Below are 19,730 nucleotides of genomic sequence, written 5' to 3' on the forward strand. Positions count from 1 at the left end.
TGGCTGCCGGGGGATGGCTATTCAATCTTTACGCATGGTAAATCAGTTAATCAGATTTTTCCATGGTAGAAATTCTCTTTATCAGTCACTCCAGAAACACGTCCACCAATCTTCCTATTGTCGATCTCTCGTCGAGTTTTGACAGATGTTGTGGCCGACCAACAATGGTATGAATCATGTATTGTGATTGGGCTAGGCTTGGCACGTTCGTTCTAGTAATGACATACCTGTGGCTCCTAAATAAATGTAAAAGACTGAACACGAGTTTTCTTGTACTGTACTAAACTACATTTGTACATTGAAATAGAATGGAATGTGAGAGATGAAGTGGTGAAAACAGAGAAATGGGATAAAATAATTGGATAAAGCAATAAGTCTTGATGAGAAATAGCGGCTACCAACTTTGCAAGTTGCAGAGTGGGTATTTTCCACAACACAACTTGGTTCGTTCTAGTAATGACATACCTGTGGCTCCTAAATAAATGTAAAAGACTGAACACGAGTTTTCTTGTACTGTACTAAACTACATTTGTACATTGAAATAGAATGGAATGTGAGAGATGAAGTGGTGAAAACAGAGAAATGGGATAAAATAATTGGATAAAGCAATAAGTCTTGATGAGAAATAGCGGCTACCAACTTTGCAAGTTGCAGAGTGGGTATTTTCCACAACACAACTTGGTTCGCGCGTACATTTGCCGCGGCGGCACCGTACGTTCGTACGCACAGCCCTTCCTTCCCCTGCGTGACTGCGGCGCGCGCCTGCTGCTACTGTTATGTACGCGATGCACATGATAAGTCAGCTGTCGTGGGTGTAAACAGTGCCATCAAACTCATACTCTGTGTGTTGTTGTGGCTGTATGTGATCTATCGCGCTTCCTATCTTTCTAGCTTCCTTGGTTGTGGGCTGAGGGCACATAATAGAGTGTTTAAATGATAAGACAATTAACGCCTTCTTCATCGACAACTGCTTGAATGACAGGTAAGCCAGCATACCATGTTTAAGAAAGTTTTATATTCTGAAATCAGTGGATTTTGCTTTGCAGGGAAATGGCACTTCCTAGTCTTTCTGACCTGCAGTCGATCAGCCGTTTCTGAGTCAGGCTGATCCCGGGATCGTATCCCGCCCGGTTGTCAAGCCGTATGTGTCCGCAGTTGAAAACAGCAGTGTAGCGTACGACGCAAGGCGACGTCCAGCCGGCGATTCTGACAATACATATTTCCAGATAATTTTCACCTTGTATGTACATGCAGTCTATACGACCAAACAGACGTCATCTACGACTACGTGTATGGATGCTTTTTTCCTCTTTTCAATTCAATATTAATAGACGGGACATTATAGTAATGTACGAAGCGCGAAGGAAGGCAAAATGGCCAAAATTGACATCGAGTCACGGCATCGGGTTAACCCCGGGGCGCTCCTTGTACACACGCAAGAGGTTCCCACGCAAGAATAGGCATCGGGTGTTAGACACCTCCCTGGTTAGACAGAAAGATCCGTCTGTCCGGAGGTGTCTTTTATTTATTTATTTATTTATTTTTTACGTTGTCGCTCTCCTCCAGGGACGGGGGATCCGTGAAGCCAGATGCAGTCTCTGCGGAACATATCCCCGACGACCAGATAGGCCTACAGTCTGACAGACCGAAAGCATCAGGTCTACTTTACAAAGCAGAACCCAGGGCTTTTAAGTCTAAAATTTACTTTCGCACCACCCGGTCAAATGATTTCTAAACATGCATAAACTCACCCTAGACAGTAGTGCAGTAGACCTCTATTATCTCTAGAGCTTCCAGTATTTATCCCAGCAATGTCTAATCATACTAACGCACTCTGTAGTGTCAGTAGACAGAAAGATCCGTCTGTCCGGAGCACTCTTTTACATTTTGCCATTGACGCTGTCAGACGGAGGGGATCCGTGAAGCCAGACGCAGTCTCCGTGGAACATTCCCCGACGGACAGATACAGACCGATCTTTCGGTCAATAGTGTCAGCTACTGTATCTTTGCTATGGGTATCAATGACATGTCTATGGAGGAGAGCTGATAAAGTAAAAGAAGTAAAAGACTCCTCCAAACAGACAGATTTTCTGTCTACTGGGTATCTTAGATCTAAAGACATCTACGATCTACTTTTGATTCACTTCAATCTATCAGACCTACTATAATTCTCATTCCTCGGGGATCTTTTTCACCCTCACGCAACTGATAAGCTTTTTCTCATGGCATGCCTCTCATAAAAAAAAAAATAGAAACAAAACTCAGAAAACATGGAATTCTGGCAACAAAAAATGTCACATTTTGGGACAACATTTTTTCTCATAATAATTCAAAATATTGTATTCAATAAGCACCAGATCACCCAATTCACACTGCAGCTTAAAAGTGCTATCAAGCTTCCTACCCCCTCTCATTCACTCCCTAATTGGTTGCATTGTTTCCTTGAGCTCAGAACATCAAGCCTTGCTGCTCTCTGACTTGGCATCTCTGGTTAGATGTATTTAAAAAAGGTTGCAACCTCTCTGGAAAATATCAGGATAGAGCTCTACTAGAACCCTTATTCACTGTTGATAGTTTCCTAAGATTCTTTGAGTTGAAGTGTCATTTAATTATACGTAGTCATTTCTCATGTCACAAGTTCTCGCTCCCAATGGCATTCTGATGGTTTAGAGCAGTGCTTCTCAACCAGTGGGCAGCGAAGCTCTTGTAGGTGGGCTGCGATGTTTTCTCAAAATAAGAATTAAAAAGAGATTTGTTTTCGATCTACACACATAACTGGGCCCCCAAAACCTTTGTGGAAGCCAAATTGGCCTCCGGTTAAGAAAGGTTGAGAAGCGTTAGAGGATAGGCAAACCATAATGGCCAAAATGACCCTGGGACTGTCCACCCAAAAACAGAGCCAGTCTCTAGTGAATAGTCATGAATTTAACACAAGTTGTGTCATCACAAGCTAGTCTATTGATAAAAAAACCAACAACCCAAAAAACTAAAAAGGGGTCACTACATTATCCCAGTTCTAGCTCATATTGATATTGGAAAAGCTGCTTATTATGACAGTTAATTGTTTGCCCCAGGTACTTTCTCAAGTCATACAATACATTTTAGAACTGGCAGAAACAGATGTACAGAAAGTATTTGTTTTGCTATGTAGTGGTTGATAGTGTTTTGATTATGTGCTGTATTATGCTAATTAAAGTACACTGGTATTGCAATTTCCTAGGTAATGGGTTTTACACTGATTTCATACTCCTGCCTACAACATACATTGTTGCATCTTCTTTGAATAGTATGAAGGTATTAGCATTTCACACAAATGCTTTTAAATTCACCATTGCTACTGCAATCAGTCAATTCAATAGAAAGATGATAGTATGTATAATGTCTTCTTCAGACTGTCAGTGGAGAGCAAGGAACATTCCTGAAGCATCTATAGGCAAATTGAATAGTAAGCAAACTTTCTTTCCCTGCAAATATTGACATACCTTGTTCTGTACAGAGAAAGTTTACCTGTTCCCTACATGAGTTTCTGGGATTCCTTCGGACTCTGCACTAAATATGCCAGGATCCTGCAGGGAAATGGCTAATATCGTGCTCACTGGAGCAATATTTATAGAGGAGCAAGTGTCTGTGATGTTTCATGGATCAAAGGAGACGTTTTAAGAGTCCTTTTCAGACCTTGCTGACTTTGTAGCAAGCCACTGCACACAAGCTTAGGAGACATTTGTGTGTTAAATGCAGTCAATGAAGAGGCTTGAACTACGCTTGAGTATGAACTTGAAAGGTGAATCTGATTATTAGTGGTTCGCTGCATTTGGTCATGCTTGTGTGGGTTTTATCAAAGATCCTCTGAGTTTTATTTCAAGTCTTGGTACTGTGTACACATTTTGTCTGGATGAGTTAACATGTACCGGTACTTACAATTACTTTGCACTAGTCAGAAAGTTCAGTGTGGTCAGCCTTTGTTCTTTTTAACCATTGATGTCTTGTCATAAACAGCAGGTTTTACAATGAGAAATTTCAATCACTTGCTGATAGTGTACCAGCCACTGTTTGTGATTCTTGTTTATTTGATGGAAAATAGAAATGTTGAGTGTTTTGGAAAATTTAAACATTTGTGACTGGGAGGTTGTATGCACCATTTTCATTTATTTATTTATTTATTTATTAATTTCTGTGAACTCAAATTTCAAATGAAATATGTCTAAAAAGAAAGAAATAAGTTGTCCTGGATGGAGGATGGGTCAAGTCAAACCAGGCAAATGATATCTGCACCACTGACCTCTATATGGTAAATATGTACACAATGATTATGCCATTGTCACTATCTGCTGGCACGTGTGGTTTCAAGGAGAGATAAACCCGTAGAAGGCGAGAACGGTCATCCCTACTGCACAGAACTTCTAAGGCAGTATTGTGAGGAGATCTATGCAATTCCAGTATTTAAACCAATTTATGAGAATTACTATGGCTTGCCAAGCCAGAGAACAATCTAGTGAGACCAAGTTGAATTTAGAAGTTCTCCTACTCTAACCACTGTGCTTTCTTTGTGGGGAAGGGGGGGGGGGGGATGGTGGATGTAGAAAGGGTCATCTATAATCTAACCTGAATTGAGACATTGTAAAGAAAATGTCAAGACTCTAAACTGTACAGAATGGATAACAAATCGAAATTTATACAGAAATTGCTTCTTGCTATGTCATATCCTATTGTACAGAAGTTGTCTTCAATGACATGTGAGCATTAACAAATGAAAGTACATATCATGTACATTAAACTTACTGTAAGTGGTAATTCTTCAATGAGTTGAGATTCTAATGTTCTTGCATGTGAAGTTTTAGTGTATTCCCTGGAATGTTTAGAAGTAGTGCATGAAGGACAGCTTCCTGTGTAGGCCTGTAATGTTCATGTGCTCATAACATTAATGACCTATTCCAAGAGGTGTGCAGTGACTTCATATTGTAATAAATGCACAAGATGGTGGCAGCTTGGCAACAACTTATCAGCAACTTATCAGCTGGGATACTTGGTATTTCAGATTTTCCTTTTCAAACTTCTCTCTGCATTTTGTTTTTCTTCGTGGGAGGGGAATTTCAGTAATTGCAAAACTCTTCAAATGTGAAACAGGAGCCAAAGTGGTTCCGCCCAGAAAAAATGGCGAAAGTGTGTGTGGTAAGTGTGGTTACCTCGCTCAATGTACCACCTTGCACATGATTATGATATGCTATGAAATTATAACAATGTCAAATTGATTGCCAAGCTGTGGCTCAATACGGCAGTTTATTTTTGAGCTGAGGGATGACAAGTACTTGTAAGTGTCTACACTTTAAAGGGATGATATAGTATTGGTTGAAGTGAAGATTCAGCTTTAAACTTTTTGCAAGATACTTTGAAACCACTTTATGAAATGTAAAAGAGCATACAATTCTAAGAGGAGTTCAGAGTTAACTTGATTAAAACTAGTTTTTGAAATAGCTGAGTTATCCAAAAATAAAGTGAAATAAAGGGATCCTAACAAAAGGTGGGTCCCATCTTTTATTTGGATCACTTTGTTTTGTTATCTCAGCCATTTCAAAACTAATTTTCATCAAATAAACTGTGAATTCCTCTTAGAATTATATGCTCTTTCATATTTCATAAGTGGTTTCTCATTGTCTAAAAAAATTACTGATCATTTAAAAGTTGGAAACCTGAAGCCCCCATCTTAATTGAAAACTGTACCATCCCTTTAAACCTATGCAAGTGGTACAGGTCTAAACTTGGAAAATGGCATGGCTTTGCTCTTTGTAAATTCACTGCAAGAGAAATGTTGTTTGATGGTAGTTGATATATCAGAGAGCTGTACCTTGATAGATCTATATAACATTAAATTAAATCTCTGTTAATGAGCATATTTGGTAAATTGACTTTTAATTTTGGCAAAAGAGTATCATAACTGGTCTGTTTCCAAAAGAATTTGAACGTAGAAGAGAATAAGATTATGAACAAATTGTATCAGTTTCTTTTTTTTTCTGGAAGACAGTTCAAAGAATGGATACTTTCTCATGTATTGAAAAATCAATTTGTGACTGATTATTCCCTTCCTCTTCTTCTTCTCTGTCTGTTTGTCTGTGTGTGTCAATGTCTGTCTGTCTTTCAGGTTTGTGCACTGGTATAAGTATCGTATGCATAGTGAGACTTGCATGTAGGCCTACATGTATGTATGCCCACTGTCGCCACTGTAAGCAGCCCATGTCATGTGTGGCTTGTAATTTTACCGGTACACGTGACTAGACACCACTGTCAATGAAACACCCATTTCCTTTCCCACGACATTGTTCTGACATGGCTTCAAGAGAGAGAGAGAGAATTAGTCATACATGGTAGAGGTCAATGTCTGAATTCCAACAATAGCCAATGCAAAAGGAATTACAGTCTAAAAGGATTGTAGTTCGTCGTTTCTGGTAGCAAATCATGTAATTACATATGATATAGGTAAATTCATTTAGAAGCATTTTTCTACCCTATTTGTGCAAAGTTTGTTCTAACTTTTTATTTGTGTGTGTGTAAAGTGGCAAAGTTATGGAGACAGTGACTGAAGAAGGAGGGAGCGTGATATTCCATTTGAATGGTTAGAAATACTATTGAGGGACTTGTAACCTCTCCAGAACAGTACATCAAACCTTGAGATAAAAACACACCCCTGTATATTCCTTGCAACAACACTTATTGCCTACGATGTACTCTATGGATTTTTTAGGGAACTGCTGCATTACTCTGCCGTGTTACGAAAACTCTGCTGAACATGAAGGAGGGATTGTGTTCATTGCAAGATTTGCAAGTACTCCAAAGATTTGCAAAGTTCAGAAAGCACACTGGCTATACAAGCAGCAATCTTTAATGATGTTTTTCTCAAATTTACTTTTTTTTTTCTTTTTCTTTTTTTTAAATGGAAAATTAAAACTTATTGTAGTGATTGTGTTAAAAATACCACTGTTCTATCATGTGGCATCTTTCCACAAAAATGTTTCCCTTGGGAGATCATAACTATGTCATCTTGCCATTGGGCAAACATAATAAAACTGTTATGCTGTCATGTGATGTCATTCCAGTAGCCGGCTGGTTCTTGACTTATCCGTACAATGGTGCCTGTTAATGTCTACCACATTAAATTGTGGCACAGAAAGTGAGTGAGGAAGAAGGGATCCACAGAGAGAGAGAAAAAAAAAAAGATAATACAGTACTTGTACCACTAAAGTTGTCTCATACAGCACATATTGTAGTGACTAGTGGTGTCATCGTTTCCCCCTATTTTTCTTTTTAAATTCTAAATCTTTAAGTGTATTTTTTAAAGAACCTCTGACTCATACTTGCCTCCAAAGATTTTCAAAGTGCCATTTATAAACAAAAACAATGACAGGTTTTTGTGTTTTAGTTTTATTTTGGAGGATTTGGCCCAAAAGAACTGATATGTTGCAAGAACTCACTGTCGATTAAAAAAAACAAAACCTGTAGAGTATTCACCAAATATCAATGATTTTTAGACTACAGCTTGTGGAAAGCTGAAGGCACAAATTGAAAGCCCATCATGATTTTTTTTTTTGTGAAGTGAAAGAGAATTTTATATTTCTATATATCTAGACTGCAAATGTGGTAGAATCATGCGTTCTTGGGCTTCTGTATATGCTGTATAAGCTATTATTTTCACATACAGATATATATATATATATATATATATATATATATTTGCAAATGAGGAAGTCACAGACGTATTCGCTAAATGTTGTTTTCGTGAATTGTAGGCTATTGAAGTGCACTATTACCCTGTGCACGGCGACATTTTCGCGTGTTGTTAAATTTGCGATCCGACAGTAATTCGCAAAATTCGCAAAAATTAAACCCTCAGAAAAATAACAGCTGATGCAGTATTTGACTGAGTAAATGCAACTTGTTACATAGTACACATGTATCTTCGAACCTGGGAGTGAAGATACTGGTCAATACAGTGCTACAGTTGTATGTTTTCATAGTGTTAAGAAAGGCCAGGAATACATTTTGTATGTGAATCATTGTGTATTATAAAGAGTCATTAATCGATCAGTCTTATCATACTAAATGGTTTAATGGGGCATATGAGTTGCAGTATAACATACACACTTTCTATTCATGTAGGATAACCTATTTCCTCCTGTACTTGTAATAAAAACCGGTAAAGTGACATTGATCCAAAACACTGTATCCTGTATAAACCACACAGATAGTGGGAACAACCCAATAAAGCCAATAGATTTCATGTTCTGGCTAACGGAAAGGAAATTGTAAATGAATAGCCGTACCAAGTGCCATTAAATGTTTTGTTACACACTGGGTCATAGTAATGGTATTGTAAATGTGGGAAGTAGTGAAGGCCACGCTTAAGACCTCCAGTGCCTGCCGACATCACGTCACGTGTGTGCTTGCGTGCTGTATTGTAGACCGTCCTTCCTGCCCCGATATTCAGTGGCAAAATTACCAGTTGGAGGTTTGTTTGCCTGATAACATACAGCAAGTCCCCCTGATAATTCACATGCCTTTCTAGGCACGTCACAGCCTTGGAGTCTGAACTGGTCGGAAGGTGTCACGGTCCAAATTCTTCAGTTTGTTGAGATTTTAAAACAATGCACTGCCAGCTACATAACAAGTAGCTATAATTGGCACCCTATGATATAGATGTAGACCAAAGCGCTCATTGTGAGTGTAGAATGGTTGACCAACAATGCCACATTCAAAGCCGATATGAACCCCTGCCCCTAAAGAAAATAAAAAATGCACACACAAAAATGAAAGAGCTTGGAGCAATATAACAGACAATTTTGTGCTAGATGGCTCTTGCAGTGTGTATGTGTTCTGAATTACAGATTTCCCTTTCCCCTCTGGCCTCTTCCTCTACCAAAGAAAAGAAAAGAAAAGATCACAAAAAAGAAAGAAAAAAAGTTATTGGTATCATGAACATGACGTATGCATGATTTGTAGACTGTAGACATGTGACCTCGTTTGATGAAAATGAAACATGCTAGCAAGAAGAATGACAAGAGGTGCATTCGCATTAAAATTATTACTGCCATATCAAATACCACTGTATCAAATACCACTATAACTTGTTATCACTGTTCACTTTGGGGAAATATCATCATGGTAGACACCACAGTTTTTCAGTTGGTACAGTACCGTTCTCGTTTGTGAAATCCTGTGGTATTTCTGGCCCGAAAGTACACCTCTCCGAGGTAAGCACTGCGCATTGTAGGCCTATAAACATTCTATTCCATCTCCAATGGGGTGAATATAGGAAGATAGAGAGATAGACCGCACTGCGATGGGTGTTATTTCGTGACATGATGTACACTCAAAGCTCGTTAGCCCAACCAAACGCTGTGCGAACCTGTCGCGACTTCTGTACAGCGACAGGGCTGTGTATAGTTAAAAGCCTGTATGTGCATTTCATGTGAAGTTTCAATTACCACTCTAAATGTCACAGCATTTTGCAATGTATTTCGCGGAGTATATAGTGGTGTATTTGCGTTCAGGTTTTCAGTGTAATTGTATTATAACTGAATTATATGTTTTGATGTAAGTATGTGTCAGATGTTTGCACTTTGTTTTAGAAGCCTTCTTTGAGGAAACATTCGTTTTCTGGACTTTTTTCGCGTTTGCTCTGTTAAAGACAGTTGTAAAGTTGTACAAATGATGTTATGAGTGGGTCTAATAAGGCATTTCGCCAAAAACACACAGTGTGATAGGCATTATACCTACTGTAGTGTTTATGGGACAAATTTCAGCTGTGTGTTCTGTGTCCATATTGCAGAAAAAAACAAAATGTACTGTTCATACAACGTACATTGTATACATGTACCTGGCAGCAGTTAACTTTCCAGATTCCTCATTGTTGCTTTCAGGATGTTTTTAATTATTGTCAAAGTTCATTACAGTATAAAAATTTATGATGCACAGGTCTGAGTGCATCAGTATACAAATGATGCACAGGATAGAGTGTGTGTGCGCCTCGTGCATGTCGCACCATTGTCAATACTCTCGAGCGCGCCGCACCTTCACTAACGCCACGAAATAATCCTGTGCATCATTTGTTTTATAAAATGGGTCGAAAACTAACAGCATTATTCACGTACCTTTGTGGGTCAATACCAGTCAGCTACATGTAGCACTCGCTCAAAAGTCAAGATGTCTGAAGATGTTCGTCCCAAACATTTACGCACGTCGCACTCGGAAATCCCGCACATAAGTACTGTACATACGTATAAGAGTATACGTACGCCACGTGTTATGCACAAGAAAGGCCGCCGGCTGTTGTGGCTGCCCGAACTAGAAGTTGTTTACAGGATTGACAGCGCGTATAGTAGCGCGTGACGCACTTGTAACAACTGATTGAGTGCGCACTGCTAGTGTAAACATTGTGACGTACGTCAGGCCCCGGCCGTGCATTTACTAAGAAATTAATGCACGCACACGTGACTCATTTCAGCGCTTCCAATTGGCTACTTTCTTGAACCCATTTTATAATAGGAATTGTGTGCATACATTTGTATGGTGACTATGGAATTGTTAAACATACTTGGCCGCGCCTCTTGGATTTAGACAAGATTCCATGTGCATTATTCATACTGACACACTAAAAGATGTGTGTATCATCTGTTTTATCGAACAGTAGACAAATTTTTGCCAGAAATCCATTGTTTTCATCATATATCCGATAATTACCAATGCTCTGCAAATTTACTGTCTGATGCATTTCCTTTTGGCTTGCCACTGATACAATTGTGCATCAGTAATTTCTAGATGCACAGTTAATTTACTGGATGCATGGCTAGCCATTTCTTGCTACATTGTAAGTGCAGAAAATAAAATGCTTGCTCAGTGCATAAACTCTTGCTCTTTGTTACTCTTGGATGCATGGCCAGCCATCTCTTGCTATTTGCTCAAATGCTTGCTAAATGCACAAATGCTTTTGTTACAGCTTGTGTGCAATAGTATCTCTATGTAAGTATTGCTAGGGATTGCAATGACAATTTGATATCAGATAAGCTACCAGTAAGAATTGATGCATGACTTTCGACCAAGGAGATTTCAGAAATTTTTAGACTCATTCCATGAAAGTTCTTGCCACGGGGTAATGACATACAATGTATGACTGAGATATTTAAAAGGAAGCATATTTTTTTGTTTCCTTTGCATTGATTTTGAATGGAAAGTTGATAAATCCATCTAAAAACTTTTTAAAAGCACATACTGTAATCACTAGATGAGAAGGTATACAGTAACTGTATGTCTATTCTGAATGTAGAAAGTAGTTCATTGTGGGAATCTAAGTTTTACAGTTGTATGTACACTGTTCAACGGGTTGTTCAGTGTGTGGGAGCATGAACCAGCTGTGTGTGTACATGTATGAGTTGTGTTTTGAAAAACATTCAGATCATTGAAAAACAAAAGTTTTAGAGAACATTCATGATAATCATACCTTGCAAGATTTCTGTGAGCTGTAAACTTCTAATGCATGGTGGCAAACTCCACCATAAAATGTGGGGGACAGGTATTTGCTGGTACACTTGTAGTACAGGTTGGTTTGAAAGTTCTTTATAATACTGTCAAAGTCAGCACTACTCTAAGAAGTGTCTTGGTAGCAATTAAAATGACATGGCATGTCCTTTTCAAATCTGCTGGCAGCTCAGATGAATGCAGAACAATCGCTTCATTTACCTTTTATTTTATCAAGGACACTTGTACACCAGCCATTATTGTGGCATATGTTATGAAGTCCATCACAAAACCTGGATATCTGCTAGCTGGACAGGCAACTGACATACCCAACTCGATATTAAACATTCAACAATCTCACCAATCATACCCCTTTCAGGTAATCGTGGTTCAATTATCCGCATCCAAATAATGCGGATGAAGTAATCAAAATCACGTTCATATATCCCATGAAGTGCGCACTACTTTTACGAGCGCCCGTTCATATAACGGTGCAAAAGACAGGAGTATTTGTCATGGTTACTGCGCACGCCTCTATAATGACGTAATGTTTCCGGTGATATATACTCACGTGTATGCACACCTCACGCTCAAGCTCAGCAATCAGCGGTTGTGCGGGAAATCGAGTGACCTTTGACCGAACTGTGGAATGTTAGTCCGCATAAGTCGTAAAACGCGTTCATGTATTCTCGATCAACTCCTCATGCTGCAATAATGCGGATAATAGCAGCATCAAAATAATGCGCACTTTTTTACTCCTCTCCCGTTCATGTACATGTAATCAAAATTTTACAACTTAGTGCTCCTACATGTATTATCCGCATCCATGATTACCTGAAAGGGGTATCAGATGCATGCATATGGGATTGGTACTTAGACAATATTCTCCAGTACAGTCAGACTATGCCCCCTATTCAGATGCAAGCCAGTTTATACCAAAACTCGATGAAGAAACAACGTATATAAAGATTCATCGTAAAGCCGATAGACCGCTCAGATGCTAATTTTGACCATTCCGGCAAAACGTCGTATACATGTGCAGTTTCTCACTGGGCATGTTGTCATGGTCATGAGTGACAGGTACAAGGTCACCTTTCGTGCTCGCTCCCATTAAGCCCCGCCCAGTTATACCGTTCTATGGTCGCCATACGTTCAGACGCACAATGGACACGATGGAATGCTGATTCGTTCTCGAGTTCTAGTTCGAAACGATGCTCTGACCATCGTTTCGCTATACGTCATTTCGTTATACGTCATTTCGTTAGTTAGTGTTCAGACGTATAAATTCATCGTATAGCTATACCGTCTTGGTATAGCTATATCGTTCTACTATAAATTTTTTGCGTCTGAATGCCCTGTATGGCTGGTTATCTAAAGGGCGTTTTACACTTGTAAATTTTTGCTAAGTCCCGTACCAACGGTGGGGCTAAGGGGGGGCGACAAGACGAAGTCCGACCCTCACTGACCAATCAGAAACGAGGTAATCAAGTGCTGCCGGTGCGTGCGTGTAAGTGTACAGTACACAGCGTAATCATGAATATTCATGTGGTTTGGAAAGTCCGGGGCTAAGAAATACAAGTGTAAAAAGGTCAGTTTTCTCCTTAGCCCCGGACAAGAGATAGTACGGGACTAATTGGCGAGTGTAAAAAGCTGAAAAAATTGGTACGGGACTAACGATAGTCCTGGGTCAGAGAAAGTCCGGGGTTAAGAAAAACAAGTGTAAAAAGGGCTTAACTAGAGAGAGAATCATGTTTCAAAACATACTTTGAATGCATTTCAAACTGTGGTAATGGTGTTTACAAACATGGTTTGAAACACAATCCTTGGTGCCATGTTTATCAAAACATTGTATAATTGTGATTTGAGTGCTGCGAAGCTGCTTTGATCCATTCGACCCAGGAAGTAGAGGTCAGTTTAGTTCAGTTCAGTTCAGTTTATTCAAACCAAATCAAACATGACAAAAATACAAGACATAACTGCAAAAATTCAGAATGATAGGTTTGGGACCCCAGTGAAGCACAGCTTGTGGTCGGGGCCCCTTTACACAATACACTACAGTACAGGTGTAACATATTTACATGGAATATAACATATGTACAAATGATACAACATAATAAATGCAGACAAGTACACGTATACCACCTCCCCCATACACAACACAACACATACACACACTCACACACACACACGCATACACACATGCATGCACACTTCACACATGGCTACCTCATCTCATTTTCTACATTCATGTACCTAATTTCGATCTGTCGAAAAGGTGTCTTTTACACAAAATGTTAAATCGAGACAGTGTAGGGCAATCACTTTTTTGTGTTTTGAAAGCAATGGCGTGTATACTAGAAGTTGACTGTGGCAGCTCAGAGGTATTACATGTTTGAAAACGACTTTGGTCCTGGGAAGTAGAGGTCAACTGAGGCCTGCGCTTTTTTAGCGTGTACACTAGAAGTTGACCTTGGCGGCTCAGAGACTGTAAACATGTTTCAAAACGGCTTTGCGTTTGTCCACTGGTAGGAAGGCGATATGTTCTCAAACGCGTTTCAAAATGCCCTTTATATGGTGTTCAAATTGGTGTTTCTCAATGCGTTTTAATACACGGTTGCATTTATAGCCCAAACATGCCTCAAAGGCGTTTAGGATTGTGATTCTGCCTCAGAAAATTTTTTAGATAAACGCACCCTTAAAAAAAAGAATAAAGTAAAGTAGAAGAAGGATGAGGAGGAAGTAGAGGAAACAAACAAACAACAAAAAAGGAAACCTCTTCCAGGCTATTTGCAATTTGGCATCCTCGAACCTGAAAGAAAAACAGCCCGTGGTGGTTGCATTTCATGATCCCAGCCAAAGAAAGTAATTAATATTTTATACTTACCATGTGATATGTTGACCTTGCTGATATTGACATTATGTGTACCTTTTGTAAATATCGTAATGTTTGTTTACCTGTTGGTTTATATCCAATAAAAAGTTCTTTTTTTTTTAAAGGCATCATTTGACACTGCCATTGCAGCCAGAGAGGTGATACATGTAGATGATTTTCATGACCAGCTACAAGAAATAATAAACAAAACAGTGTCAGTCAAAGGGATATTACTCTCATTTTTGGAGACTGGAACTGCAAAAGCGAGGACAAAGTACGTGTAAAGACAGTTTGAAGGTAAACATTGTACCCTTGGCAATGGCAGTACTCAGCAATGAAAGGGAAGATCCCCTGGAAGAGTATTTATGTCACAAATGACCTTGTGGTTTGCAACTCAACCCCTGTTTAGACACAAGCCAGTTTATATCAAAACTTGATAAAGAAACGATGTATAAAGAGTCATCATATTATAGCTGACAGACCATTCAGACGCTAATCTCGACCATTCTGGAAAACATTGTATAGATGTGTAGTTTCTGACTGCACGTGTTGTTATGGTCATGAGGTCACCACTACTGAGAGGAATAGGGTCACCTTTCACATGAGCTCATGTTAAGCTCCGCCCAGTTATACCGTTCTATGATCGTCATACATTCACCCCCTATTCAGACGCATGCCATTTTATACCAAAGCTCGATAACGAAACGACGTATAAAGAATCATCGTATAGCCGACAGACCGTTCAGACACTAATTACGACCGTTCTGGGAAACGTCGTATAGATGTGCAGTTTTCCACTGCGTATGCTGTTATACATTGTAGTCATGAGTGACAGCTGTGGGGTCACCTTTCGTCCGCCCAGTTTACCGTTCTATGGTCGCCATACGTTCAGACGCACACGGAATGCTGATTTGTTATCGAGTTCTAGTTCGAAACGATGCTCTGACCGTCGTTTCGCTATGCGTCGTTTCGTTATATGTCGTTTCGTTAGTCAGCGTTCAGACGTATAAATTCATCATATACAAAATGTAGCTATACCGTTTTGGTATAGCTACATATGTAGTATAATTTTTTTTTGCGTCTGAATGCCCTGTCAGATGCATAATGGCACTAGATCGCCTTTCATATATTTTGTCTGCTTCAGGGATGTGAGAGTTCAAGAGTTTTATAGTCTGATAATGATATTAGAGTTTTACTCTGCCCAAAACCCGCTTTTCAGACCTTTTTTATGCAGTTCAAATGCAATGATGCACTTCTGACATTTTTTTCATAAGTTTCAGAATTGTTCAGACTTTATTCTACAAGTTAATGAAGTACTCTCTCACCTATGCTGTTTATATTGAGCTAGAAGGTTGCTCAAGGCTGATCGAGGAGGTATCAGAGCCTAAAGTCTAATAGTATGACATGTATATCGTCGCTAGGGTGACAAGACCTTGTATCTGCAATTTTGGTGAAAATGACCTTTTTCAGTAATGGTCAAATATTGGGTTAACTGATACCTGTCCAAATCCCAACTGTCTTACTCCAAAGATGAAGCCACCACGGCATGTCAAAGGAAAGGATATCCCATTCGCCACAGTGCTTTGACTGCCATGTTTTTTGGCTCTCCTGAACATTTGACATTGTACGAGGTCTTGTCGCCCCAGCGATGATATACTAGTATGGGGTTTACAGTTTGCAAATTTGATGAGCTGATACAGTATGCTGATCAATGTGATTGCTGCTCTTGTCCCTCATCGACCCACACTTTAATTGTCAATAAATTTCATTTCTTCAATTGATATTAAACAGATGAAAGCAGATTCTCTGTGCATCAAATAATTATTACACAGCTGCAGAGACTGAGTGGTGATAACGTTTATGATTTGTCAATATGACTTTGCACAGGGGTAGAGATTATAGATGCTCACTAATGACGAGAATAATTTCATACTACTGTATACGCCGTTATTTTCCCGAGGGTTTTTATACCCCCGCCAAACGAAGTTTGAAGGGGGTATATAGGAATCAGCGGACGGTCGGTCGGGCGGTTGGTCGGGCGGTCGGTCGGGCGGTCGGGCGGTCGGGCGGTCGGTCGGGCGGTCGGGCGGTCGGGCGGTCGGTCGGGCGGTCGGTCCGTTGCAAATCTTGCGTCGCGAACTACTTCCTCAGTTTTCAACCGATTCCCATAAAACTTGGCACAGATGTGTGCCTTGGGTTGTAGATGTGCAAGACGTATTTTTTGACAGTACCCAAAAGTACGTTGCCATGGTAACGGCATATTATGGGCAAAAATGGGTACAAATCTTGCGTCGCGAACTCCTCCCACAGTTTTTGATCAATTTTTATGAAATTAGATACAGATGTTCATCTGAATATGTTAATGTGCAAGACACATATTTCCGCAGTGGCAAAAAGTGCGTTGCCATGGTAACGGCATGTTATTGGTAAAATATAGGGCAAAATGCTTCATGGCAAAACTGCTTCATCAGTGTTCTTCCAATTCTCATGGAATTCATATTGAATGTTTGTCTTAGGATATAGGTCAGCATGACACATTTCTTGACAGTGACAAAAAGTATGTTGCCATGGTAACAGCTCACATATTATGAGCCAAAATGATGGAAAATTTTGTGTTGCAAACTACTTCCTCAGTTTTTGCCCAATTTCCATGAAACTTGGTACAGATGTGTGCCTTTGGTTGTAGATGTGCAAGACGCATTTTTTGACAGTACCCGAAAGTACGTTGCCATGGTAATGGCATATTAATGGCAGAAGATCAAGGAAAGATCTTGCGGATTGAACTACTTCCTCTGTATTCGATTGAAGCTCATGAAATGTGGCACACACATTGGTCTTGGTGGGAAGATGTGCAAGACATATTTTTTGGACATGTCGGAAGCTGCGTTGCCATGGTAACGGCATATTAATGGTGGAAGATCAAGGAAAGATCTTGTGGATTGAACTACTTGCTCAGTTTTTGACAAAAGCTTATGAAATGTGGCACACACAATAGTCTTGGTGGGAAGATGTGCAAGACATATTTTTCGGACGTGTCGGAAGCTGCGTTGCCATGGTAACGGCATTTAAATGGCAGAAGATCAAGGAAAGATCATTCCTTGGGTAAGACTGTCGTCACGGGGCGGGGGTATTAATCACCTTAAGTGATATTTCTAGTATTTTCGCGAATTTCGCGAGCGCCGGGCTGATCGCGAAATTAAAGACACGTGAAAATATTACCCTGTCATACCTTATGTGCAAATTGATGACAAATGCATCAAACGCTTGCCGGACCAGAACGCGGCTGTTACATCGGCCAGTACGTACACATACTACTATATTACTAAGTATGTACGCTATGGTGCGACCGATTGTGGAAGTGCAGTACGATGCTAAACGTGCATTAAAATGTACAATCACCGTGCTACGTTACCTTACGCGAGCGAACACTGGCTCGACGTGGTTGGGTACACGGGTGAGGCCTAGGGATGCATGTAGCCCGACCAGACGCCATGTGCGCAGGGCCGTGCAGACGCCATGCGCAGCTATAGGTGTAGCTAGCGCGACACTTGTGTACAGCGACAGTACAGGGCCGTGTATATAGGATGCATGTAAAACTTTTGCTAGCGCTAGCGCAGCTCTGAAACTTTGTTGTCTATTTGCTGCAACATTTGGTAGGTACTGAGTACTAGTACTTGTGAATGCCGTAATTGTTTCATTTTATAAATCTTCTACTGTGTTGTTTCTATTTTCATGTTTGGGAAGTCACAATGCAAATGGAAAAACGTTACGAGTACGTTGGCAAGTGTTTGAACGTGTTTGTCGGGCTTGGCAGTAGACCCTACTACTACTATCAATCGCGAATTTAACAACACGCGAAAATGCCACTGATACCGTGATTCGCGAAAATATCTGTACGCGAAAATATTGGTGTATACAGTATATTTAAACAAAGCAACTGGAAAGGCGTGAGATGATGATCTTGTCTAGTTCACATGTATGATTGTGAGTGATATCCTTTCTGATTCTTGTAAAAGATATTCAACCTTGAAGTTCCTCAACCAAATTCTTATCTGATTTTACTGTTAAAAAATGTACTTTATTATAGAGTATCATCTAGTGTAAACTTAAACGTGTAATAAATTCTTTTCTTTTAAGAGGATTTACAATCTGGAGGTGATGACGTAAACCCACAATCTAACTTCGAATTCTCTCTACAGAAATGTACGGAATGAGAAGGGGACTTCGTCAGTGTATAGCATCTAAATTCCAAGAATGCCAAGTGAGTGGTATTTAGAGTTTATTTACATCCATTCTCCATTTTGCCACTTCCTTTCTGTTTTCGCAGAGTTTCACGAGCTTTCATCATGTCCACCGCAGAGGAACGGCAGCCGATTCTGTCACAAGAACGGAGTCTCACTGTCAACTTCGTGCCTGAAGGCCGCGGTAGCTCCCGTCGCGAGGACCGCGATAATGGCAACCTCACACTCTCCACAGAATCCCGCCTCCTCACCTCACATTCCACTACGTAGGTGTACTAAGGGACCAGAAAGGGGGGGGGGGGGGGGAGTGATCCCATCTTCATATGTGAAGAGATCTCATGAATAGTTCTCGGTTATTATTGATGTTCACACATCTTTGGGACCAATCTTCATTCACACTGTTGTTAGCTGTTTGATAATAATATTTCTAGTATGGAAGATGTTCATCATCGTGGTAGAAACTTCAATAATATTTCTGTCTTTTTTTCTGAGCTACTGACTGCATAAGCACTACTCTTTGTTTTACCAGGCTCCCTTTCGTTTTCATTGTTCACCAAGCTTCCATTATTGATATGACAAAGCAATACAGGAAACCCTCATATCATTATGTCGTAGAGAGTTTTAACGATCAATAGAAAGTGCTGACTTTCCATATTAATAGGGATGAGGTGGAAGTCATCATTGCTGTACCATTGACAAAAAGAATAGTGTTTGCTGTACCAGGGGTAGTAGTTTTGTTTGTTTTGCTGTTGTAGACACCAATAGAAGAAATATGGAAGAATGACATCATGGCCTAGTGTAGTTTTTATAAATCATTTTTGACTGATATTATTTTTTTTTGCACAAAAAACCTGTCTTCACAATGCCACAAGTTTCTTGTAATTAGGTCTTATTTTAATGAAATTTCACTGTTCTGTTTTCCTGTGCTCTTCCTAGAAGTAAAATATGATTCCACCATGTTTAGTTGACTTTGATTAACATAATAACTGAAACAAATTAATATTTTATGTAATTCTCTCACTCTGAGATACTGGTCTATATTATACTTTATATCAGAATCACCTTAAATGCATGAAGTGGCATTTCATTTCAAGTAACTGTAGAATATCAATCAA

The 19,730-nt window shown here is 39.7% G+C and overlaps 1 protein-coding gene across 1 annotated transcript in view; it reads left to right on the top strand.

The window, feature by feature from the left end:
• Positions 1–895: 895 nt before the first annotated feature.
• LOC139717762 (neutral amino acid uniporter 4-like) overlaps positions 896–19,730 on the top strand; it is a 33,835-nt gene continuing 15,000 nt past the window's right edge. Inside the window, exons 1-2 of the mRNA XM_071629264.1 lie at positions 896–982; positions 18,702–18,881. Of these exons, the coding sequence (XP_071485365.1) occupies positions 18,721–18,881 (161 nt within the window). The 5' untranslated portion in view covers positions 896–982; positions 18,702–18,720. The remainder of the gene's footprint in view (positions 983–18,701; positions 18,882–19,730) is intronic.

This window comes from Diadema antillarum, unplaced genomic scaffold (assembly GCF_040938485.1).
Source record: "Diadema antillarum isolate AM-2024a unplaced genomic scaffold, OU_Dant_1.0 scf00000082, whole genome shotgun sequence".
Taxonomy (NCBI): Eukaryota; Metazoa; Echinodermata; class Echinoidea; order Diadematoida; family Diadematidae; genus Diadema; species Diadema antillarum.